Source organism: Hydra vulgaris, chromosome 01 (genome assembly GCF_038396675.1).
Source record: "Hydra vulgaris chromosome 01, alternate assembly HydraT2T_AEP".
Classification (NCBI taxonomy): Eukaryota; Metazoa; Cnidaria; class Hydrozoa; order Anthoathecata; family Hydridae; genus Hydra; species Hydra vulgaris.
The window spans coordinates 60071715-60099656 of NC_088920.1; the positions used below are offsets into that span (position 1 = coordinate 60071715).

A 27942-nucleotide genomic window follows, 5' to 3' on the forward strand; every position below is an offset into this window, starting at 1 on the left:
AGATAAAAAATCATTTATCAGGTACTCAAAACATAGTAAAAGTTTAAACCAAATAAAAACGAATATACAAACCTGTATCAATTTTTTTATAAAATGAATGCTCGTAGAGTTATTCTTATTTTGCTTTTTGGTTTCTTGTTTTTAAATATCGCTTTTTTGACTGCTTCAATGTTGGGAGATAACTGGTGGTCAACTACATTAACAGAAAGGAACGATCGTTTTGGCTTATTAAGACAATGTATAACTGTTCCTCTTCAAAGTTCTCCCGAGCTTTTATGCTCGTTTCGTGAAAGTGCACTGAATTTCAATAAAAACTCCGTGTATGAAAAAGGTTGTTGTATTTTTATGTTGATATTTTAAAAAATGAACAAAAATTAATCAGTATTAAAAAAACAAAACATGTTAAACCTTTTACTTATCAATCTTTAGTAACTTATATATTATTTATATAAACTTTTCTCTATGTTAAAAATTTTCTTTTAATAAAACTTATTTAAAGTTTATTTAAATATTTAACTAATTTTAGCAAATTTAATTCTATTAATTTTGATTTACATAATTTACCTCTATTTATAGCTTTACCTTCCACAAAAATATGTAAAATTAAAAATACGTTTTCATATATTAAATGAAAAGAAAATTTTTTTTTTAAATACTTTAAGCTTAAGATTAAAGTTATTAACCTTTAAGTTATTAGTTAGAATATATCGAGTTTATATACATGCTATTTTTATTAATAACTTATATATATTTACTTAATATGTATATATATATATATATATATATATATATATATATATACATATATATATCAACGGAACAAAAAAACAAACAATAAAGAAACACTGGCTATTATCATGAAATTTTTTTTTTCAGATTTGGATGTGGCAGCCATCCTTAACATTGTGTCTCTCGGTTTCTGTCTAGTTGCAATCATTGTTTTGATACTGACACTGCAGTACCCATTTATTGTGTGGATTCCTGTTCTTGTTTTCATATTTTTGACTGTCTCTGGTAAGCCTACTAAAACTTTTTTATATTTTAACAAAATTATTGTTATTATTATTATTACCAGTGAATCGAAGATTGAGACTTGATACATTATGTTTCGTAAATTATATACATGTGGCAACCATGTATCATAACGGCAGCGTATCCTAATCTACGCAAATTATTCACTACTGAAATCGTGAATAATTTGTTGACAAATAATAAATCTTACAAACCATTTATGACAAACGCGTTTGCTTACCATATTTTCCCTGTAAACTGTACATTTTTTTCTTTTAGCTTTCGTTGCGTTTTTCCTTTCCGAAAATAAAAAAACAACAAACAAATATATACTTCTAATTTTGCTCAAAATTAGCAAGCTTGCCAAATAGTTACTATTGTATATAATCATAATTAAATAATCATACGGAGATACATAACCTTCAAAAAAGCGTATATACGGAAATAGTAGCTATATAACTAAAATAAATAATTTTTAAAGACAAAAATTTTAGCGCGAAATACGAAATTACTCAACTCAGTATACTTTAATACAATTATAGTACGCAAAAACCTGAAAAACCTTTAACCCCGAGATTTAGAAATAAAAACCAAATTCCGTTAAATCAATTCCCACTAGTTTGGCATTATTTGGTTTTTTAAAATAAAATAAAATTTATAACTTAATTAACTGTACCGATGTATTAGTAAAAGTATTGTACAACATATACCCTATGCGCGCATTATATGTGATTCAGTACTGATTCAATACTAATTATGAGCAATGGTTAAGAACTTATGTGTTGGTAAACTTGTGAATACAAGTGAATAAGTAGTGATAAACACTGTTGGTTTAACATCAATCAACCAGTGATTTAGACACTAATTGTAAGTAGTGATACAGTTCTTATTTTGCTATTTTTGCTATTAAGTAATAGCTTTAGTAAAATTATCACAAACAAAGAAATATTGAAGATATTTTACAAGTTTATTAATAAGTAGCTATTTGAACACCAAAATTTAGAGGTCGCAAAGATAGTAATAATAAGCAAAATAATTTGAAATCCTTATCATTAATTTGTTTTTAAAAAATTGGTTTAAGTTATATTTCTGAAAAGTTTTTCCTGAGATAGTTTAGAGACATTTTACAAAACAATTTCCAAATAAAAAACGAATATATATATATATATATAAAAAAGCCTATAAATAATATATCATTAATTCATTTATTTATTAATTTTTTTAGTATCATTTTATTGCAACTATTATTATTTTTAAACTTGGCATCTTTTTGGACCTTCGACTAAACCTTATGCAACACCATGCTGACTCATGACTGCACCTAAAAACAGAACATTATAATTGAAAATTTAGGTATCTATACTAGAATAGATAACTATACTATAATAGATAACCTGCTTTATGTCCTACTGCCTTGTACGGTGCGCGTTTTAAGGCAAAGGCTTGGAGAAGCCAACTCCGACTTAAAAACACGGCCTGCCTTGCGGCTCTTGGTTGAGTAAAGGCTAGAAATAGTGTCTCGATAAAAATAGTCATCTTGGGCAACGTTAAATGCATCCAGTTACTGTCTTGTAAAAGGCCTCTTATGCAAAGACTTAAGGGGTAAACAGATTCCATCTGTTGACCAGCCTCGCACCCTTTCTTTATTTATTAGGCTGGCGCAGATATATTTTTAATACATTGTTTCCAGTTTAGGACGTTAATTGCTGGGTTTTCTTGACTCAATGCATTGGTTTTGCTTGTGTCTCTGTTTTTATAAGAAGTGGCTCATTCTATTATCTTCTAATGAGGGTACGGCTCTAAAATTCAGTTTTATAGTGCTAAGGCTAGCTGGAAGTCAGGTTTCTCGAACTTTATGGTACCTCTCAGAAAAGCTGATTCCATCGTAAAGTATCAGAGTACTAAAAATGCCATGTTGCGCACGAATGGTGTTGCTTTCCGTAAATTAGGTGTGCATTGTTGAAGCCACATTAAATGGAGCTCTTGTTACGGGTTAGGGTTTCTTAATAGCAACTAGGCAATTGCTAGGACTATTAAATAGTGTACTGAGTATAATCTATGCTTTGAGTCAAGTTCTTTAACAAAATTAAAAATGACTAAAGTACCAAAAAAATAAAAACACAAGAAACCATTGTCATCACCAAGTTTATTTCTTCTGTTAAGTCTTATCTCTTGCAAAGTTCACCAGATCTGCTTGCTCTTTGTGAGACTAATTTGAGTTTGGCTGTCTCATATTGTGATCTTAGTGATGATGGTTATTTTACTTTAATTCGTAAAGACTCCAATAGTTGTATGCTTAACCTGGGCATTTACATTTGTAAGAATTCACCCATTTGTCGGGACACTAGGTTTGAATCCACAGACTATTTTTTTATGCGCTTTTGTTTAGTACCACTTCACTCTATCACTTTTCTCTTTGTTCTATATCGATCTCCTTCATCTCAAGAATGCACTTTTTTCAATGTAATTTCTGATCGAATTAAACTAGCCATTTCTCTTTATCCTTTAGCCAATATCATTGTTGCTAGTGACTGTAATGCTCATCACACTAAATGGCACGGCTCTAGTGCCAGTGACTCTGCAGGCGTTAAGGTGCTTCTGATCACGTTTTAATCTTTTTAAAACTATTATCTCATTCTTATTTATCATCAGAATCCTCCAACCTATATCATACCTCTTACAACCACCTCAAAGCGGACTGGGACTCTTTGTGTGATTTTCTTTGAGATGGGCCTTGGGTGGAAATCTTTCGTCTTTCTGCTTACAAATGTGCTTTTTATGTAAGTCCTTGGATTCAGGCTGACATGAAATCCTTTATTCCCTCTTGATATTTCCAAGTCAAGCCTCACTCTTCTCCATTTCCTCTCATTGTGCTGCTGCAATTTCCAAGGGATACCATTACTTTTTGTTATTTAATTGTTTTGCTGATAGATATGGATCTATCAGCAAAACAATTCTTGAGAACCCTGACAACTGTTTACTATTGCTAGAAACCATTGTAAAAAAATTTTGTCTAACGCCAAAGTCCGCTATTCTCAGATCACAAAATCTCGTATTTCATCTCAAAAGTTAGGCTCTCGTGACTTCTGGAGAATCCTTAAAAATATATATAATAAGGGCAAATCTGTTATTGTAACTCTCTTGTATGTTTCAGATTTTTTCAACAAACCTAAAGCTGAATTGTTTGCTAAGAACTTTTTATTAATATTATCTCTTGATTTTAATAGTTGCGTTTGACCTGATACAGCCGAGAAACAGGTTGATCCATTGCTTGACATTCGTATTACTCCAGCCTCTGTGTCTAAAGTGATTTCCTGCTTACACTCTTCAACAACTTGTGGTCCGGACAATATACCTGTTATAGCCTTGCAGAAGTGTTGTCTGGAGCTGTCGTCTCTACTTTCAAAACTATTTAACAAGTGCTTATCAGAGTCTTGTTTTCCAGCCGGCTGGAAAGCGGCATCTGTTATCCCTATTTTCAAAAACTTTGGAGAAAGATCTGACTTGTCTAACTACCGTGCATTAATCTTCTTCCTATAATAAGCAAGGTTTTTGAGTCTTTAATTATAAAACATTTAACCTCTCATCTTGAATTTAATAACTTACTCTTTTAATGGTGATTTGTTAATAGTAATAACCGATAGGTTTCATCGTGAATTTGATAAATCTGGAGAGGCTAAGGCTATCGCTGTTGACATTTCTAAAGCTTTTAATAAAGTTTGGCATGCTCCATAAGCATCTTCTCCTTATGGTGTATCAGGTGACATCGTTTAGATTATTGAATACTTTCTTACCAATCGTAGTATAAAAGTTGTCCTTGATGGAAAAGGACAACTTTATACTACTTTTATATAAAAATGACCTTCATATCCAGTCACTTCAGGGGTTCGTCAAGGTTCTATCTTTAACCCAAAACTTTTTTTAATTTACATTAATAATTTTCTAGATATTCTCACATCTAATGTGACATTTTTTGCTGATGATACTACTATTTATTCCTATCTTGATAAGATGCCGACACTACCAAATTGCTTGGAGGGTGTATTTGAGTTTGAAAAGGACCTCACTTCTGCTACAGCTTGAGACTTTTAGTGGCTGGTGAATTTTAAGTCAAATAAAACTCATTTTTTTAAACTAATTTTTATTGCAATAACTTAGACCTTCCTATATTTATGAACGGTAATGTACTCGATGAGTTATCAACCCTTCATCTTCCAAGAAAGACCGCAAGTAAGATTAACTCTTGCTTCCAATCTTTCTTGGAAACCATAAATCAAATGCATTTCAAAATTAGCATCTGCTAAGGTTGCAACTCTTTATCGTGCTTGTAAATTTCTTACTCCGGATTTTATTCTTTATCTCTATAAATCTTGATTCCATCCTTGTATGGAATAATATTGCCATATCTGGCGGAACATTCCAATGATGGCCTTTCTCTTTTGGACAAGGTGCAACAAGGCATTGTAAACAAAGTTAAATATACTCTTGCAGCCAACCTCCAACCATTATCACTTCATCATGTTGCTTCTCTTACTCTTTTCTATAAATACTATAATGAGCACTGCTCTAAAGAGCTAGTGTCTTTTGTACCATATACAAAAATTCCCTCTTGTGTTACTTGTCATTCAATTAAATCTTATCCTTATAAAGTGACTGTTCCTAAGTGTTCCAAAAATTCTTTATTGTCTAGTTTATTTGTCAAACACCATTTCTTTGGATTTCGCTTCCTTCATCTTGTTTTAGTGATTCATATAGTTAGCAACCATTTAAGTCATTTATTAATCGTTATCTTGTTCTTTCATCTTTTTTTTTCATCTTTTCCCTTCCAGTAACTCCCATTTCTAATATTGGTTGTTGCAGCCTTGTTGGAGGTAATGGTATTGGAAAAAAAAATCAAGGGCAATCTAATAAAATAAAAAAATAGAACAAAGAAAAAATTAATTAATGCTTTATTGTTTTGCAAGCTACAAATATATATTATGCTTTCCGATACAGATTCCCATTCGCTCAAATCAATTTTATCTATTTTATCTAGAGCAAACTTATTTCAAATATCTGACACACTGTATGTAGTAATTCTGAAAATTTATTCATAAGCTCTTTTAGATTTCAATTCAACTTTCTTAACTCTTTACTTATTTTTCTTAAAATTTATATCCCGTTTTTCTGGATAAGTGTAAAATATTTTTGTCGCATAACTTATGTTATTTTAATTTATCAACATATATTTTTGTAAAAAACTAATGGTTCAAAAAAAAAATGGCGCTAAAAAAAAGATTTTCAAGTTAGAACTAGTTAAGCATAGGAGCTTAAGCAAGTGTGAAATTTTTTTTTTTTTGGCATCGTGGCAAGATGGACCCCAACGCTATTAAAAGCGATTTAAAAAAATTTTAAAATTAGATTTATCTGAGTTATAAATTGGTGTCAGTTAGTTAAAAACCTGACTTTTGGTTTTAAGTTTACATGAGTTTTTCAGGTTCCTCTTTGTTCTAAATGATATTTTTGCCTAAAATAGTTTAAAGGTATATCAATTGCGCGCATATTTAATATGATTAAAATACAAATAAATGCAAAATTGTGTGTTTTGTTTAAATCTGCGTTTTATTTTATTTTTTATCGTCGTTAGTTTAAATCAGAGTTGTTAACAAGGTCAAAAGTAGCAAGGCCAAGGCTAAGGTCAAGGCCACAAGTTACAAGACCAAGAACAAGGCCAAGACTAAGAGTTTTAAGTTAAGGCCAAGGTTAAGAGTTTCAAGGCCAAGTCCTTCGCAAATATTTTTGAGACCAAAGACTTCAATTTTTGCCTTACGATAAGGCCAATTATTAACAAAACTATAAGTAGCAAGTGCTGTGACAATAAAATTATATTTTGTAAAAATAGACCAAGGTTATGCACAGAATTCAACAAAATCAATAAGAAAGTATGTTGCTTTTTTTAAGACCAAGGCCAAAACAAATAAGGCTAAAGCTAAAATTTTCATGGCCAAGACCAAGGCTGAGACCAGCAGTTTCAATGCCAAGACAAATGCAAAGGCCTCAGCTTTTAGCCTTAAGGCCAAGCTGAGGCCAAGACCAAGGCAAAGGACTAACAACTCTGATTTAACTTATCAGATTTAAAAACAATAACAAACAGAGATGCAAAAAACTCGTAAAAAATTGATTTGTATAGTGTTTAGCAAATCAAGGAAATCAAAAAATGTCTTATTTTTACAAGAGCAGACCTTATAAGACATTATTTATTGCGTCGATTATTAATAAAGAAGAATACTAGTGTGAGTGTTAAATCTAATGTTGTATCACTATGTAACGCATAAAAACATGACTTCGCTCAGTCAAGGCTGACGAACGTCATTTGATTATGTGTTTTCTGAGTTTATATCACTATAGTATAAACAACAAGACTGAGTTCATGCAGAAATTCTTCGACACCTTTTAAAGGGATTGACGCCGACTGCCACTTCTTTTTAGCGGTTGAAACCACCTGGTAGTCTGTTAATAGTTACTTGTTAAAGAACTTTTAAAACTGTGTTTTGAGTGAGCATTTATAAAAAAGCATGCCATAACTAATAAAGTAAACACTTAAATACTTCTCAATCTTTTTTTTCTGATTATTGATAAACTAGACGTTTTGTTAAAATGTACCTAAAAATTTGAGCAATGAAAAATTGCAATTATTTTAAAACAGAACAAATATGCTATTGTTTCAATTTCTTTTTGAGATAATTTAGTATTTGCCCATATTTTTATTAATTTTTTGTCTTTTGTATATGTAATTTTGTTTGTTTTTATATGTATTTGTAATTTTTGTTTGTTTTTATATGTATATGTAATTTTGTATGTAAAAATGTATGATTTGTAAATGAGCTGTTTATATGAGGCGGGCTAGCCCGCTTAGCCGGGCTGACTAAAATAATAATATTTAAAAAATAAATATTTACAATGGAATTTAGTTCAAATTTGACTAAAATTTTTATTTAAGTGGTTGTTTTAAAAACAATTAGGAATGTTTTTGATCAAATGTTTTGGACCAAAGAATTAGCGTGAATTTTTTTATTCAATTAGCTACATTCAGGCGGGGCTGATTTACTTGTTCGTGTTTATGTGGACAAAAGTTGTCTTACCAGAGTGGGATCCCACTAAAAGTAGGAGAGATCTCAATTATCTGGGCTAGCCCGTTTCTCATGTAAATAAAATTAATATTCATAGGTAAATATTAAACATGGCAAAAACTCGTGTAAGTAAGGCAGCCCGGCTAACCGGGCTAGCCCACTTCATATTAACAGCCCCTATAATTCCGATGTTAATTTTTTTTTTCACCAGCCCGGGAAACCGGGCTAGTTATCTCATATAAACAGCCCCAAACAATGAAAATATGTCAATGTCAACGGGGCTAGGTGATAAAAACGTTTCTGCTTTCTTTTGTTCCGGCTAAAAGTAGTATAAGTATTAGTTTTAAATATGTTACGGTCAAAAATAACGACAATAAAAAAAGTTGTTGTAAAAAAACTGGTCAAGTACTTGTTTTATTTAAAATGGCTACATCTTACAAACCAGAGTTCTTTTATTTTTATAAAACTAATACTCTTGATAAAAATTTTTTTTTTTTTTTGTAAGTTGCAACTAACATACTTATTGGGTTTTAAGCCTCCCTTGTACTTATTCTTTTGTCCCATTTATGACTTTTAAAAATTTGTTTATATTTAAAAAAAAATAATTATTGTTATAATACAAGTACTCATGAATAAAAAAGGTTTTATTTAAGTGCAAAACATAAAAGCTGACAGTCTCTCTGGTGAACAGTGAGTTTTGATTATTTTGTACATCTTGTCCTCCCAGACTTTTAGGTCTTTTTGCCCGTTTTGACCACCCAATATTGAAATTTAACAGCAATTGAAAATAACAAAAATCTTTTAATCTTTGCGCCACGGCTTTTAAATATATTTTATTGTATTAAAACATTCATCTTAAGTTATTTATTACACAAAAACACAACCTTGAAAAAAATGTTAGTGACGTTTGTAATTAGGCGATTAGTAATGGCTAATGGCATCCTTCATCAGCATTTTAAGCTCACAGAGATGATGTTTTTTACGTCAGCTGAGGTCAATGTTAAGTTTTCTTTTCAAACAATAGAAAGGTCTGAAAGACGTTTCTGAAATATTATGAAATAAACAAAACAAAGATTAAAAATTTTGAAAATTAAAGTACTTATGCATGATGTACCAATCCATGTGATACATGATATCTTTAATCATAAATTCTTTGATAAAATTCAAGATTTTATGATTAATTATTAAATGATTTATATGTTTTATAGGAATTTAAATAATTATGATTATTATTAAAGAGATATTTAATAAAGATTTATTTAATATCTCTTTAAAAATATCTTTTTTATTAAAATGAAACAGAAAAGAATATAATATAGGAATGAGATTTTCTAAAAAATTCGATCGGACGCTCTGGCCCCTTGAACTCTGTGGCCTTCTAACACGTGACCGGTGTAAGAGTGGATAAAACTGGCCCTAGTTTTGTCAATTCATTATTTTATTTGACGCGATTCACTGCAAGCTTTCACATAATAAGCTTCACTAACATCCCGTGAATTATTGTTAAAGAGTTTTTTATATTCTATTTAATAAATAGTTTTTTATATTCTACCTATATAGTATGTTAAAGATGTAATCTCTGAGAGATCTTTATTGCAGAGATTCTATTTAATGTAACCTATTTAAAATATTATATATCATGTAAAGTTAATTTTTTTTTAATTTGTAGTAAGAACGTTTTTTTTTTTGCTTTCAAAAAAAAATTTGAAGTTTTGGCAGAACCCTAAATATAAAGTTCATTTTTATGAGTACCTACGTTCGGATCCATTCAAAAAAGCAACAACACAAAGGATAAAAATATTTTTAATTTTTTTTTGAAACTTAGTTAAAATAAAACCTTTCTTAAGGTGGTACCCTACTAAAAAGCGCTTTTTCAATGTAAAATTGAAATAAAACTAAATACTAATATTTTTCTGATAAGAAATTTATTAAAAATAATATTTGAAATAAAAATTTTTTTTAAAACTTTTTTGACATCATTAATGGCAGATAAACTGCCTAAAAAATGCCTAAAATGAAATAACTTTATGACGTAATATCTTCCGTTATATAAATTTTCTCTGGTTCAAACTTTGTAGAATGATGCATTATTATGTTTTATTCCGGCTGACAGATGGATTTTTAATTTAAGGACTTATTTTAAATTTTTTACAAAATATTGAAAACATGCTTGAAGTTCTAAGTAGTTTCACTTAAAATGTGAACTAATTTTTTTTTTTAAAGATATTGAACTTGAATTTTAAAAATTCCATCTGTTAACCGAATTTATTGAGTATACTGAGTATACCCAGAAAGTTTCATGCAAAAATCATTAGCCAATACAAAGATATTACGTTTCAAAGTTACCATAGTATTACAAAAATTAAAATTTGTAAAAAACGCATTTAAAGTTTTTTTCAAGTAAAATCTTGTTTAATGTCCACCAGAATTATGACTGATTAGTTTCATTTGACTTTAGTTTATCACTGAACCCTTTGGCTACTGATCTTAACTTTTTTCTTTGCTTTATACACTCTTTTGTTGACTTTCGCTTCATTTGGTTTACACGAGAATTGTCAAACTGAATTGAACTCTTTTAAAACATCCAAAATACCTTTACTACCATCATTAAAATGAATAACAGCATAGTAAGTTCCCATTTCAATTGTTTCTCTACTGACAAAAGTGCTCTTTGGAACTCTGGACCATATAATGGCATTCAAGGACTCATTCAGATTTTTTGTGTCTTACCGTAAAGACATTTAGATAGCAGTTGATCGTCTTGTAAGCTTTTATAAATTGGCATTAGCAGGTTTTTAATATATACTGGAATTGAATTTGATGGTATGTACTACTTTGTTTTACACCAATACCTGCACCAGCTTTCAGAATCACGAGGACAAAACTGATGTTGCTCATCTTGATTTGGAATATTGGTAAAGTGGAAAAGAATGGCAAATATAGACTTCTTCATAGCATAAATATTATCAATGTTCCTTCTAATATTGATGCCATATAAGTTCTGCATCGAATTTATTATCTTATCTGTCAGTTTATTTCTACCAGACAATGGTGTTTTAGTGCCACTGTATAATTTTACTAAACTTCATAATCGGGTACCCATACGCTTTTGAACATGCCCAATACATTAAAGTTTTGTTGGAATTACTCCTTGTTCAATGAAAGGTTTTGATTTTACAGCATCCAAAAATGAGCTTGTGTCACCATCTCCAAGGTACTCTTTATAAATTAAGTTTCGATTTGAAATGGATTTGAAATGCTAGTTGTTGCAATTTTTTTATAGGCATTTTTAACCTGCAAGTCTATGTTGTGAAATGCCCCTTTAGCTAAAGAATGAATGTTCATAACTGACATGAATGTCTTTATTGAAGCATATCCGCAGCCAATTTCTCGAAAAGCAATAACAGCTTGAGTGTTTATTTCCTTTAAATTGGCTCTTTGAATTATTTTTTGTTTTTTTATTTCTGGAGAGGTATTGAAATTTTTAAGAAAACTACATTTTTCATTGCAACATTGTAGTGATAAATTATGCGAAAATCCTTTTCTTTTATTGCGATAATGTTGCAAAAACAATCTGGGCATAAAAGAGACTGAGTAATATTTTCCAACACATGAAAATGAATAAAGATGAAATAATCTGATACATTAGAACTATCGTTTTGAATGCTGGAGGATAACTTTTTTTCGCTGGAACTAGAGGGTTGATTAACATTTGAGGTCTTACAAGATACTCTCTTTGGTATAACACAGTTCCATTTTCTTTGTTTTTTTCTAAAAAAGTTTTTTTTGTTGCTAACTTTATATTTTTGATTTAGGTTTTCTTTTACTCCTGAACTCATTTTTATATATACTAAATAAAAAGCTAAAGTTATTGAATCATATTAAAAATATATATCTCACATTAATTGATATATTACAATAAAATTTACAACAACTATTTAAATTTGAATAAGTCACACAACAATGTGGTTTTAAAGTTTAGCTCAACTCTTTTATTTTTTATACAACAAATGTACTTTTAAAGCACACTTTACAACGAATGTGCTTTTAAAGTATAGCTCAACAGTAAACGAATATAAAAAAGAAGCCTAGCATAGCTTAAGTTATGGTTTTTTTTGTGATGCTAAGACGTTGCTAAGGTCAATAATTTTTATTAACTCTAGTAAAATGCATTTTTTTAATGTTTAATGTAATTAAAAAATACAAGATGGTTATATCAAATGAAAAAGGATAAAATTTGAAAAAAAATGAGTCCAAAAACTAAATTTTAACATTTTACTTCAGTATCAGTATTTTTTTAGTAGTCTACCACCTTAATTAAGGTAAGTAAAAAGATAAACCTCTTTCAACTTTTTTTTAATGTAGAATTGACCGCTTCAAAACTTATTAAAAGTCAGATTTGGCCAAATCACATGATTCCGGTTCTTTAAAACTGTTTAACTCTGAAAAAATAATTCTTAATCTAAAAAACGAAATTTTATTTAAGTTACAAAATAATTTCTTTCTTCTTGTACTTTTTTGCACAGTTTTTTTATTCTATAGTTTATAGTTGCATTTAGTGTTTTTACTGTTTCCGTATTTAATTTACTGTAAATTTTTGATACTAAAAGGAGGTTCATTCTCAGATCGTGGTCAAACTTTTTAAAAATTGATACTAATAAATGTATGCAGCATGTAGTGATGGCTAATCATGAAATAAGTATACAAAGGAATTCAATACTGTCACTTATTTTAATTTTATTACATACATACATCCATTCATATGTATATATATATATATATATATATATATATATATATATATATATATATATATATATATATATATATATACATATATAAATAAATTAGTAAAAAACACTTATCTAACTTTTTCTTCTACTTGAAGTTTCACCATTGCTGGATCATCAGGAAGAGTTCTCTTTTTATTATTGTTATTATTGTATTATTACTAATTTATTATTGCTCTGTTCTTTAAGAACGTTGAGTACTCTATTTGTAAAGTACACTAACATAATTTACATATATATATATATATATATATATATATATATATATATATATATCTATATCTATATATATATATATATATATATATATATATATATATATATATATATATATATATATATATATATATATATATATATATATATATATATATATATATATATATATATGTATATTTAAACAACTTTAAAATGTATTCTACACAATAGAGAACACAAATGTTCTTAAAAGAACAGAGCAATTATATATTAGTAGAAAATCACTTAACAAAAATTTTTTTCATTTTACACTGTGTTTTATTAACAGAAAATTTTACACCGTGTTTCATCTTCTCAGAAAAAGATTTTCTGATGAATCTTTGTTGATGAAACACAGTGTAAAATAAAGTATATATATATATATATATATATATATATATATATATATATATATATATATATATATATATATATATATATATATATATATATATATATATATATATATATATATATATATATTTATATGTATATAACCCTAAAAAGCAATTTTTATAAATCTTATTATAAAATAAAAATTTTAGCAAAAAAAAAAAAAATTGGTGTTCAGAATTACCCTGCTTACGTTGGGAAATTTTGAACTAAGGTAAATACAAACGCTATTGTGTATCAACAAATAAAATGTTACATGTAATAAATAAGTGTAAAAGTTATACTATACAACAACAACAACAAAAGGATTGGTTTTATAGAAATAGTAGCTAGAAAAGGAATGTTACTCAAGAAAAAAGTTGAATAAAATTATCAGAAAAATTTAGGATCAAGTTATCGTGAACAACAAATGCAACTTTATTACACTTCTAAACGTCTGGAGCTGAGCATGGGATCCCCTTTCAGCAGGTGAAAAGAAATTGACAAGAGTAATTCTCTATTATGTTGTAATGACTATGTTTGTAGTTACCCCGTGTTCACTATTACCCCACTCTACCCTTTTATACAATAATCATACTAAAAATAACTGAAGCACAACTAAGTATAATGAAAAAAGAACTTTTTATTATAAAAGAGACAAAACCAGCTTTATCAGGTAGAGAAAAATTTTATTAATACTGGAATTATTAATGAACCATTGGTCGCTAAAATATTTATTTAAAAATTTCAAAATCTTTTTATTTAAATTGTAAAGCTTCCAACAGACTTGGATTTTTTTCAACATTTAATATATAACCAGCATATATCGACCTACACCAATATAATTATTATCATTCGTCTCGTCAAAAAATTTGTTAAAGATGTTCAGACAGTTGTTGTGAATGTGTTTTGTCTAAAATTAAAAGACCTTGGATTATAGCTTGATTTAATATGATAACTGATTTAAGTTTAGTTTAAAATATTTTCAACATGCTTAAGTCCTACTCCATCTTATATATATATATATATATATATATATATATATATATATATATATATATATATATATATATATATATATATATATATATATATATAAATATACCAGTGGCGTAGAAAGAATTTTTTGGTGTTCCAGATAGGTAACATCCAGACATGGAGCAAACTCCAAACATTTATATGTTTATACTTATGTCATATAATGAGTGTTTGCAAAAAATTGCGATGATTGGAGGCTGGGAACAAAAATGCCCAAAAATTTTCGCCCCCCTGCGCCAAACGTGAGAGCAACAAGTTGATGAAGTATTATTTGTACTATTCTTAACTAGACTTATATTCATCGATAAATTTTAGATTTCATTTAAAAATATTTTAGCGTTCAAAAATTATGACCATATAAAGTTTAAACCTCCCTCAATTTGAGGGGGTTGCACATTTTAAAAAGTAATAATTTTTAAACGCTAATAGATAATACTATGAAACTTAAAATTTATCGATGAATATAAGTCTAGTTAAAAATAGTACAAAAAATACTTCATCAACTTGTTGCTCTCACGTTTGGGGCAGGGGGGGCTAAAATTTTGGGGCTTTTTTGTTCCCAGCCTCCAATCATCGCAATTTTTTGCAAACCCTCATTATTTGACATAAGTATAAACATATAAATGTTTGGAGTTTGCTCCATGTCTGGAAGTTACCTATCTCGAACACCAAAAAATTCTTTCTACGCCTCTGATATATACATATATAAGTTGGAATAGGACTTAAGTCCTACTCCATCTTATATATATATATACATATATAAGTTGGAATAGGACTTAAGTCCTACTCCATCTTATATATATATATATACATATATAAGTTGGAATAGGACTTAAGTCCTACTCCATCTTATATATATATATACATATATAAGTTGGAATAGGACTTAAGTCCTACTCCATCTTATATATATATATATACATATATAAGTTGGAATAGGACTTAAGTCCTACTCCATCTTATATATATATATACATATATAAGTTGGAATAGGACTTATATACATATATAAGTTGAAGTAGGGTAACATGCTTAAGTCCAATTCCAACTTGAATATATACATATATATATATATACATATACAGTATCGGACAAAACGAGTGCAACCAAATAATGCTAATTTAGTTTCTTTATATAAAAGTGCTGCATTTTTTCAATTTAGAGAAATAACTATGTAACTGTTTAGAGACAAAGTTCTTCAAGTTTTATTCATCACAAAGTTCATTATTTGTATACAAAAATTAATAAATTAATCAAAAGTATTAAAAAAAAGTAGTTTTCCTTCTGGACAAAACTAGTGCAACTCCACAAAATGTTGACCAAGCTAACTTTCGCTATCAATATTTCGTGGCGAATCCTTTGTTGTCGATCACAGCCTTGCATCTTCGAGGCATAGATTCGATCAGGGGATAAATCAAACTTTGTGGAACCGCAACCCAGGCTTTTTGGATTTGTTCAAACAGTTGATCCTTATTACGAGCAGCTTCACAATTGATTCTGCGATTGATAATCCCCATAGGTTCTCGATAGGGTTGAGATCTAGATTTTGAGGCGGCCAATCCATCACCGATAGGTGGTTGTCTTGAAACCACTGCTTGACTACTTTTGCAGTGTGTTTCGGATCGTTGTCTTGCTGAAAAACCCATTTTATTGGCATATTCCATTCAGCATGAGGTAACATAACATCTTTCAGGATATTTTTATACATGAAACGGTCGATTATTCCATCGTTTCGATGTATTGGACCTAGAACGTTAGCAGAAAAACACCCCCAGACTATTACATTGCCTCCACCATGCTTCATGGTCTTATGGCAGTAACGTAAATCGAGACGTTTTCCGGCCGGTCGACGTACACGGCAAATGCCATCGCTCCCAATGATGTTGAACTTCGATTCATCACTGAACAGGACAGTTCGCCATTTCTGCACATTTCAGTCAATATGAGATGTAGCAAACAGGAGTCTTTTCTTCTGGTTTTTTAGTGAAATCAGCGGTTTCTTTGCAGGGCGTCGAGAAAACAATCCGGCTTTAACAGCACGTCGTCTGATTGTTCGTTCCGATACAGGCAGCTCTAATTGCTTTTGTATCTCGACTGATGATATCCAGGGATCCTTCTTGACGGATCTGACGATCATAGAATCCTCTCTAGAAGTGGTGGAACGCGGTCTTCCAACTTTGTTATCTGCTGCCAACTTCCCCGTAGAACGATATTTGGAACATAGTCTTGATACGGTCCATTTTTTCACGCCATATTCATCACAAATACTTTTTTGTGACATTCCACTTACGTAATCGCCAATAATTTTCTTTCTTAGTTCCAATCCAAGACTGTCGGGAGCCATTTTTGCACTTGAAGTCATAAAAATAATAAAAATAAATAATCACGCTTCTCAAGGCTTACCGTGTTACATTTACCTTGTGATAATACAATAATGCTCTGTGGAAAACAACGTCTTGGTTGGATGTGGACTGTATTGATGTAATGAAACACTTGTTGTATTTCACTTGTATTGATGTTCTTCGATAAAACACTTTGATAAAACTCACTTCGATAAACTGTCTTAATAATACTGACTAATTGACTTCCATATACTCAGTGAATTACATGTCGATTTACATGTCTCTTATATAGTAAAATGAACCTGTGTGAACCTGTTCTGGAAGATTCTAGATGCTTCTTCTCGATGCTTCTGGAAGCTTCTGGATGCAACTGGATGCTTCTAAATATTTCTGGATATCTTTGGATGCTTGTGGATGCTTCCAGATGCTTCTTCGGGAAACTTCTGGAAGCTTCTGCATGCTTCTGAAAACTTCTGGAAACTTTTAAATACTTCCTTTAATTATTAAAAAATTTCCGTGACGTTGGCATGGACCAGACTTAAGAAAATAAAACAAACCAAAAAAGTTGCACTTATTTTTTTTGCTGCAAAATGGCATTTGTCAACGAAATTCTGCCTGTGTACTGTCACCTGTCAGCTGATTGCTCATGTCATGGCATGCTATGACTCCAGACTCCTGAACTGTTTGCTGTGGTAGTATAGTTCTTTTCGTTTTTAAGACAAGAAAAATTAGAAGCACTTTTTAGCATTGTTCGATGTTGGTTGCAAATGTTTTTTCCAAAACTGTATATATAAAATATATATATATATATATATAGGTATATATATATATAAACAGATATATATATATATATACATATATATATATATATATATATATATATATATATATATATATATATATATATATATTATTTTTTTCTTTTTTTCTTTTTTAATCGTGAAAAATTCATTTGAGAAGTCAGATGAATAATAAATAAAGCAAAAATAATTGGTTTGCAAAAAAATATAAAGATTTAAGATGAATTTAAACAATGTCATTAAAAATCATTGTAATATTCAGTTAAAAACCTTATTGTAATGAATTCATTACCAAATCATTGTAATATTCTGTGAAAACACAGTAAAACTTGGGCAGCTTCCATATTTAAAATCGTTGCGTAATGCTTCGTAGTATGTTGGGCAGCACGTGCACAATTTATTCCAAAAACTGTATTCATTGTTTCACAACCCCTGCACCGAATAAAGATGGAATGTGAATCGCATTTTTAAAGTTACTTTTAATTTTAGACAAGATTGTTTCCACCAGGTTTAACATTGGACTGTAGGGTCCTAAACGTTACAACGGAGCTGGAGAATGTTTCCAAACAAAGGTGACATGGAGCACTGTCTGTAACGGTGACCAAATCCTCTAAAAGACTCCCAAATGTAACCCACTGGAGAATTATAACCAACATCTACTCATTCAAGATGCATTTAATAATCATGTGCAAGTTTCTATCATGACGTCATTTGTTGTTGATATAGCTGCAATTAAATATATGTTTGCACCTTTTGAAGCATTTTTATTATTGTTCTTCTTTTCTGTTTGGCACGTCCTTGCGTTTTTCTACAAAAAAGCTTAAAATTTGTTTCATCAAATCAAACTATCTGATGATAACTTGTGATTTGTTTGTTGATGTTCCTAACTTATTCAGCTCTTTTTTGTTTGTTTTTATTACCGTTTCTTGTAGAAAGTACCTTTAGGGCTATTTTTAATGAAAGCAATCTGCTTTTGAGATAAGTTCTGCCTTGGCGGTTGTTGTTGTTTTGACGCTAATATTAAACTTTCTTCATATTTTTGTTTTAATAAATTGTATTAATATTTTCGTTGTGATCCTCAGTATACCTTTTTGGTTTAAAATCACCTCTTCCGATAAAATTCAAATTTCTTCAGCAAACCCGATTGAAAGCTAACTTACATTTGACCCTCAAATTTTGCTCCAGAGTCACTCAATTGTCATTTCGCTCAGCACATTCAGCAACTCTTCTTCTGTCATTTGGTGAAGATAAAACGTAATGTTTTCTTTCAACTTGTTCGTTTGTATGTATTTCATGCTGACAAAATGGACACGTTGGTTCTGATTGTTCCAGAAGCGGATGTAAGCAACTTGGAGAAATTAATGCTGATACGTATTCAATTTAACAGCAGACTTTCCGTTCATAGTGTATTGACAAATAAAACAACGATCTTTTAATTCCATTATTATTACTGGTGTATACAAATGGGCAATTTGATATTATTAACTTATTCAAATTCATGTTTTAGAAAACCTTTTATAATGACCTACGAACTTACATTGCAAACTCGCAGTTACAAATTATGAATTCTCATTTACGTATTACGATTTCTTATTTACATGTTGTGTTTCTCAATCACATATTACGATTTTTTATTTACATGTTATGTTTCTTAATTACATACTACGATATTTAAATTACATATTTCAATTTCTTAATTACAACTTTTATTTCTCAAATACATCTTAAAAAGGTGTAGTATATGTTTTGCGGAAGGCTGAAAAAGCGCTAATTTCATAATTATGTGAGCTGGCATGAGTGCAAAGCAGTTACAAAAACCGGCATAGGTGCGAATCGGCATAAGTGCGCCGAATAAAATTGCAAATATTAGCATAGTTGCAAATTGGTATTTTGCACTTATGCCAATTCACACTTTTGCAAGTTCGCACTTACGTCATTCGCACTTATGCAAGTTCGCACTTATGAAATTCGCGCTTATTCAATCATCCCTACATTTTGCTGTTTAATAAAATAAGTTACATACGAAGTTTTACGTAAAAATATAAGTAAGTAATACAATTTAAAAAACAGACCGGAACTCAATGAAGATAAAGGTGATGTAATCTTTTCATAGTGCCCCTTAAAAAAATAATTATCGTCAAAAAGTTCTAATAAACTGCAGATATTAGTGGATGTAAAATTTCAAATTTAAATACTCAAGCATTTACAATATATAGACCAATACATAAATAACTTAAAGAATAAGTGTATAATTTTTTCCTTCAAGGAATAAAAAGTAAAATTATTTAGAAAAATCCATCAGAGTTTTTAAGTTTCAGAATTAAAATTTTTTTTTGCTTAACTTAAGAGTTTAATAACTTTACCATTTTTATTTTTATTTTTTTTTTGAAAATAATTCCATATCTTAGGTCCTCGATATGCTTTTAGAAACTCTGTATATTTATTTAATTTCTTTGGCAATTTAAAGAAATTTGATTAATTTATTCTTCGGAAATACTTTTCATTTATATTTTTTTCAGACTTATACATAAAATTAGCTGTTTGGATACACTTATAACGCAAATAGGTTAACAACTTCATAACTTTAGTAACACAAATAAATACATTACACATATGCAAAATATTTTGCATTTGAGCAAAACACAGATTCATTTACAAGTTTATATGAAATTTACAGTGACAACACAGTCATTAGCAAAGCAGTCGTAGAGTATGAAACTTTCATGTGTGTATGCATCAATATCACCAGTACTGTTAAGTAATAAAAAACGAAGTTCTTAATTGAGTTCTTAATTACAAATAAAAGACGCAGTTCTTAATTGAGAATCAGATGATATCATGTCTTCCTAATTTGTCTATACTCTACAGAATCTACTTGCCTCTTCCTGTAGCATCTGCTAATGATGGGAGAAGTTCCAGACAAGAGATTATTTAAAATTCTCTCTGAATAATAAATACAAACGAATGTATTTCTGGATAGCCATTTATTTCAATTGAGCGTTTTATAGACATCATAAGTTCGTACAGTAGCCATTTTTTTTTTTTTTGTAGTTATTTAGGTGCTCCCAGAAGTTCTTACGGTCTTATCACAGAGCATCGCAGGAGAGGATTTAAGAAGAGGTTCACGCCTCCTTCTGTACCAATGTCGCTTGTTGGGTTAGAGCTGGCCTCGAACCTCGGACCTTTGGGCTCTAAGCCAGAATTCTAACCACTGTGCCATGGCTGTTCTTAAAACGTCCAACGACCATTGTGTATCCTCTGGGAATGAATTCTCGCCGAAAATTTTTTGTATAAAATAGCAGGAAAGCAAATTTCTTTCATAATGCTTGTTTTCAGTAATTTGTCTTGTATAAATAATTTATAAAAAACGGAACCATTGCAGTAATATTAAATGATCCTTTATTTTTATTTACGATAATTGTTGACTAAAAAAAACGTAATAGTGTACGTAATAATTATGATAAATGGCACACAAAATTATCAATAAAATTTTTTTTTAACATAAGTGTGATCCTCAAAAAAAAAGTTTCTGGGGTTTAATATGCCGCCTCAAATCACTATCGCCCCCTACTTATTCCTCTTGCTCACCACCCCTTCCTTCCCACGACGCTAAACATCATTCCGCCACAGTAACAAATGCATTTTTATACTAATCAGATGTTGATCTTAAGGTGGTACACCCCCATTCTAAAAAATTTCCTTAAAATAATCAATACAAAATTAAAACTACAATACACAAGTTAAAACAAGTATGCTGATTTTTTTTTTAAATAAGAAATCTCGATTGCCCAACTTTTGCCTCACTTATTCCATACGAATTGCCAAAATATGGGTGTAATTTAAAACAAGATATCTCCAGTTCTATATATCTTTTAACTCTGAAATTTTCACACTATGTTCCTAAAAGGTACAAAGAGGTTATGAACCAAAATCATGCATTAAAGATGCATAGAACATTTTAAAAATAATTTTCTATATATTTAAGAAAATTTTTAACAAAAAAAGCAAGAAAAAAAGATTTTAAACATACTTATACATCATATTTATTTGTAGTTTTGGTTCATTACCTAAGTCAATTTATAACAAAAACACCCTGAAAATTTCGAGTCAGCATATGGTCCCAAACTGAAAATATTGCGTTTTAAAATTTAGGTATTTGGTAAAAATGACATTTTGAGAAAAACACAAAAAACAAAATAAAAGTTTGTTATATTAGGGAAAGAAGCACGAGCCCAATTAAAAACCTCCACTATTATATTGTGGGTCCTTTTCCAGTTCTTTTTCAATATCTATATAACCTTTTTTGATGGCTCTAAGCTGTTTTCTCCTTATTTTACCTTTAGCACTTGATTTGTGATTCATTTTTTTAATTCGGTTGCAGTCCAATTTACGAAGTCCTTCCTGCATAAATATACTTGGTTCGATACCTCCAGCACTAATTACTTTTTCAACTGCTGTGCTTCCATCATTAAATGCTATAATAGCTGAGTTCATACTAATCTCAAGAACTTTTTTCCCAATAAAAAAATCTTTAGGACATCTCTTCCATATTAAGGCATTCAGACTTTCATTGTTATTTTGAGTTTGTCCGTGCAAACATTTTGATAATAATGTTTCATTTGTCAAATCTGTAAATATAGGCATAAGTACTGCTTTAATTGCTAATGGTAAGCTTAATTTAGTTTTGTATGTTGTTTCACCTGTTACTTTATTACTCTGCCACAAACACCAACTAGTTCTAGTTCGTGGGCAAAATTTGTGTCTCTCTGACTCTTCACTTATGTCACTGTTGTGAAATAAAACAGCCCAAGCACCTTTTTTCATTGCATATAGGTTATTCACATTTTGACGGATAGCCATACCAAAATAATTTTGAAGTGTATTTATGGCTTTATCTGTCAGTCGACCTTTTCCATCTATTTTTTTTCCATCTGAAAGAAACTGACCTTTAAGTGTCACTCTAAGGTTACGCGCACGATTTCCAAGTCTCTTTTGGTAATGTCCAACACAATGAAGTCTGTTTATTTCAAAACCTGGATATGGATTACTTGCAACAACATCATTATATGCTGAGCTGTCACCGTCTCCAATATATCCTTCATATCTCAAACCATGCTTTTCAATTGACCGTTGAAAAATTGAAACAGCACCAGAAGCTTCCATGGATCCTGATGATTTATTGTGGTTAGCTTCACAAATATGATTTATTTTCCAATTTTGATAACCTGGTGTTGACTTTTTTTTGTTCCAATAACTACAAGCTTTGCAGAACTTAGTTAACAAAATTGAATCAAGACATTTTCCATTCTCTCTTGATATTGCAGTGACAATACCATTTAAAGATTGATGGCCTCTCTTCTGCCAGGTACCATCAACAGAAACCTGGCAAGCAGAAACATCATTAACATTGCTTGATTTAGAAATAATATCTTTGGTTTCATTGGCTGCGCTTGACATACTTGCAGAAGCAACTTCATTATAAATATTTAACAAATTGTTATTTATTGCACTATAGTTTTTAAAATTCATAGGAGATGGCATGTCCATTACTGCAGCAAATTTGCATATAGATTGATAACCTTTACCAATTTCACGAAAAGCAGTAACGACTTGAAAATTAACTGATGCAGTAGGAACACCTGGAGTACTTTTAGATTTTTTAGTAGAAAACTGAGACGTGTGCCATCCTTTGCTAAATTGGCAACAAAGGCACTGTAAAGTTAAATAAAAACAAAAACCTTTCTTGCTTTTTAAATCATTTTCTAAACAAACTTCATTTCCACATTCGGGGCATTTAAACTCACTAACCATTAGTTTTAAAATATTAAAGTTTATAATGATGTTGTAATTTTTTTGACTTCCAGATACTTCAGTGTTTACTATTTTTCTGGAGCTTGCTGATAAACTTGGATCAGAAATTGATGTATCAAGTTGAATAAACTTTGAAGATTTTAGGTGTTGATTACAAGAAAACTTTCTTTTTTTAGTTCGAGCAATAGAACGTCCCATATCTTATTTAGCTATTTATTTATAAGAACATTAACAAATTAAAACAGCATGCAAGCACGATACATTTGATACATGTTCGCATTAGTAGTTCAAGTTATAGCTTTTAAAATAAACATGAAGCACAAAATAAACAAGCTGCAGTAGAAAAGAGTTATTGATGTTTATAAGCTTGAGCAAGTTTACATTTTTTGTTTTAAAATGCGTTGCTATGGCGTTGCTACGGACTTCTCAATTTACTATGGCCACAAAACACATAATTGTACACACTTCCTTATTTATTTATTAAAAAAAAAATTAATAATATTGTTCTATGAAAAATTTTGAATTTAAAAAACCAATTTTCGAAAAATTGGATTTTTCCAAAAAATTTAAAAATTAATGGGGATGTACCACCTTAAAGAAACTAAAAGCGGTCAGTATTACCTATGTAGAAAAATTAAAAAAGAAAACGAAAAGATTTAAGCCATTACAAAAGAAAATGTTAAAGTAGCCACTGATGAGTCTCTTTATCCATATATAATTCATTTTTATGGGAAGTCAAGCTAAACAAAGGAAAAATGTTAAGAAGGTTATGGGTGAAGAATGACTGTTTTAGTTACCATTAATGGATATAATTAACTACTTGAAGTACTCTTGCTAGCTTTATCCCTTGGTAAAGATCAGTTTATAGGTGCATTGAATTTAATTAAGGAGTCTCAATTTACGTCAAAAAAAATAAAAATATGCCTCGATACAACGACATCTAGTACTTAGACTAACTAAGGATCAGTTTTCAGAAAATCTAAACAACTAATGCAAAATAAATATCTTCTCCTAATATAGCCTGTAGGCATCATGTAACTGAATTAAGAATCCTTCACTTTTATTGATAATTATTGATAAGTGACAAAAACAATAGAACTGATAATCTTCTTTTCGAAAAGCTGAAAAATGTTTTTGAAGAACCTAATTTTAGTTATAATTCAGTTCAACTTTTGTGGTTTTTTCTAAAAGGCAGCTAATAAGTCTTTAACATTTTGCAGATAAGATATGATAGAAGTGAGCTTGCAGAATTATTTGTCACTTATTTATCATCTATTTAATATAAAGAAAGAAAAACTTATGCTAATCATAATGCAAAATATTTAGTAAAAGCAGTTTATTATCTTAAGCTTCAATGGATTAAAAGTGGATTTTTTTAGACTTAAAACTTTTTAATGCTTTTTTATTTCTTTTTTTTTTTACACTAAAACTGTTTGTAATCTTTTAAAAATAATCATATCCCTATATATTCGCGGTACTTTTAATACCGACAATTTCAAATTTTAATTTCGACAATTTCAAAAAGTGTGTGAAATCTCGCAAATTCTTTACTTCTTTATTTCCAGCCACAATAAAATGGTTACTATTTGCCCCAGCAACGAGTTTTTGGAATACAAGTAATAAGTGACTATAGTAAATATTCACAAAACTGAATTTCAAGGTATACTGGTTTCTTGGATTGCAAGTCTTATAATGTAAGATTTTCTCTACCTATATATCGGTTATATATCGGTAGTTTGAATACTGTACTGAATCAAATCGAACAGAATCGATTGGCAGCCTGCGAATCGCAGAGCCCTACTTTAAAGTTATCTTTTAGTACAACCTGCATGATGAATAAAACAACCATCAAATTACATTTATAGTTAAAAGTAAATTACTACTACGTAATTAATTATTATAACTTATTTAACTAAGATTTTTTATAATTTTTGTCTGAAGTTTTTTTAAACATAATATTCAAGATTTTTTTAAACATAGAATTCCAAACTATTGCATTTTCTAATAACTAACCATTGCAATGGTTTAAAATTATTTTTTGGATATATATATATATATATATATATATATATATATATATATATATATATATATATATATATATATATATATATATATATATATATATATATTGCAACTACATTCTAACAAGTTTGATGAAAATCGCCGCGTTGAAAAACTTAAGACCTCCTTCTTCTGTATTTAAAATAAACTTAGCGTTGCGTAATTTATGGACGATCCCTAAAGCTCTGATAAATATATCTCTATATTATTAGGATTAAAATAATTTTAGCATCATGTAAGTTTGTAGATTTTGCGATATGTTTCAATAAATATTAATTTATCGAACTGTTTCAAATATTATATTTAAAAGAGAAAAAAAAAATTAAAATGGAATTACGTATGCTAGTTATAGAGAGCTCACAGAAGACTGGAAATCAGTATTGTCATCGAGTACATTTATACTAGACGCGTGGTACACACACACACACACACACACACACACACACACACACACACACACACACACACACACACACACACAAACGCACAAATTATGCATCAATTTTAGTTTTTAAACTTCTAAGTCGAATTTTATGCAAAAGAAGCTATTAATTTATTTGCAAATATTTTTAAGTTTTCTTATTATTGGTAAAGTTTTCAAAAATATTTCGTTAATAAAAACTGGAAAAACTGCTTACGAAATAAAAAATAAATTCAAAAGATAACAAAATAATTTGTAAATAATGTTTTTACTTTTTTTTAATCATATAAATTGCTTCATAAAGTATTTATTGTTCTAAAGTAACCCATAACCATGATCAGATATTTAGTTTCAGGTTTTCTTAATACATTAAGGGTGGAATGCAAGAAGCGAACTTGAGTCAAGTTCGACTTGAACTTTACATTTTAACCAATAGCGGCGGAGTATTTTTTTTGGGGAAAACCCATACTCTGCCGCTATTGATTAAAATGTAAAGTTCAAGTCAAACTTGACTCAAGTTCGCTACTTGCATTCCACCATAAATTTCAAGGTCGTTATTACCTTGTTTACGGGAAATGCTCAGCATGCATAATTCTTTCACAAGGAAAAATATTTATATAGTGAACCTCTATATTGTTTTTTTTTATATATTCAATTTTTAGAAAAATATAGTTGTTCTTAAACCTAAATAATTAAATTAAAATTTTTTATTTGTTATATTAGTATAAAAAAAAAAAAAAAAAAAAAAAAAAACAAGAAAGAAAAAAAAGAAAAACACTTGACTTTATTTTATTATAAAATTAGGTATGCTTACGCTTGCTTTGGTAGTTTTTGTGCAGATCAAAATCCACAAGAATATTGCAACTCTTTTAGGGCCGAATTTTAGCAGTAAAGGTTGGTCATTCTATATATCATACTGCGCTTTGATTGCTGGACTTATATCGTTAATATTAGGGCTCATTTTTATGGTAATCAGTTTAGTTCAACACTCAAAAAAAGGAAAACGTCTAAACGATCATTCCAGATCAGTAATTCCAAACGCTCCAGATTTTTCAGAGATCGCTATTGACATGAGTCAAGAAAACAAAAGTTACACATTTGATGATTTGCCTGTTTATTCAGAGCTTGACAACGTCGATTCGTTTATTTACACTCCAGATAAAGAACCTCATCTAAAAATGAGAGCATTTTACTCTGGTGCGTATGATTAAACTGACACGGAGTACAATTTTAGTTAATCAAAAAACAATGATTATGTATTATTTATAATTGAATTTTAATAAAAAAAACTATACAAATCTAATATTCTAATCCCATTGGTCTCTCACTATTGCGTAGATAACATTTTCTGTTGTTTATTTTATAACTATTATTTGTATTATTCCTATTTTTATTTCTATTTAAATATAGTCTTTAATAGTTTGGTTGTAATGTGTAAAAGAAAGCAATATATATTTTTATAATATATTTTGTTACCGTAATTTAATTTAAATTATTTTGACACGAATAGTTTGGTTAAAATGTGTAAAAGAAAACAATATATATTTTTATAATATATTTTGTTGCCATTAATAGTTTTTAATTTGTTTAATGAGTGAAAAAGTCATATACATTTTTATAATATATTTTGTTACCGTATTTTATATAAATCTTTTGATCATTTTACTTTATTTTGAAAAAAATAAATAAATAAATAATGCTGTGGTATTTAGAAAAAAAAAAAAAAAAAAAAAAATACACTTTATTGGTTGCACATGCACTTTGTCATAAATCGATTCACAAAGTTGTACTTCATCCAACAAAAAAGAACACCATCATTTAAATTTTTAAAATTAAACATTTTTAAACAAGGTGGGAGGGGGAGTGGGTTTAAACATACGAAATTTTGAAATAGCCTTGCAAAAATATGTCCTTTATTATCTACAAAAAATATTGAATTAAATAAAT

General features: G+C 29.3%; 1 protein-coding gene across 2 annotated transcripts; it reads left to right on the forward strand.

Moving 5' to 3' along the window:
* Positions 1 to 27567, forward strand: LOC105846384 (uncharacterized). 2 transcript variants are annotated; one of them, XM_065788839.1, is made up of 3 exons: positions 1 to 331; positions 877 to 1014; positions 26800 to 27567. In XM_065788839.1, exons 1-3 carry the CDS (start codon positions 94 to 96, stop codon positions 27204 to 27206), a joined length of 783 nt encoding a protein of 260 aa, XP_065644911.1. In that variant the 5' UTR covers positions 1 to 93; the 3' UTR covers positions 27207 to 27567. The 2 variants fall into 2 exon arrangements, with proteins under 2 accessions (XP_065644911.1, XP_065644912.1); XM_065788840.1 differs by having other exon boundaries at positions 7 to 331; positions 26869 to 27567.
* Positions 27568 to 27942: the final 375 nt, after the last annotated feature.

Bases quoted from the DNA above. Each gene is read 5' to 3' on its own strand.
- LOC105846384 (XM_065788839.1), top strand. From the start codon at position 94: ATGAATGCTCGTAGAGTTATTCTTATTTTGCTTTTTGGTTTCTTGTTT. The intron at 332-876 runs GTTGTTGTATTT...TTTTTTTTTCAG, and splicing joins AAACTCCGTGTATGAAAAAG to ATTTGGATGTGGCAGCCATC. The intron at 1,015-26,799 runs GTAAGCCTACTA...TTATAAAATTAG, and splicing joins CATATTTTTGACTGTCTCTG to GTATGCTTACGCTTGCTTTG.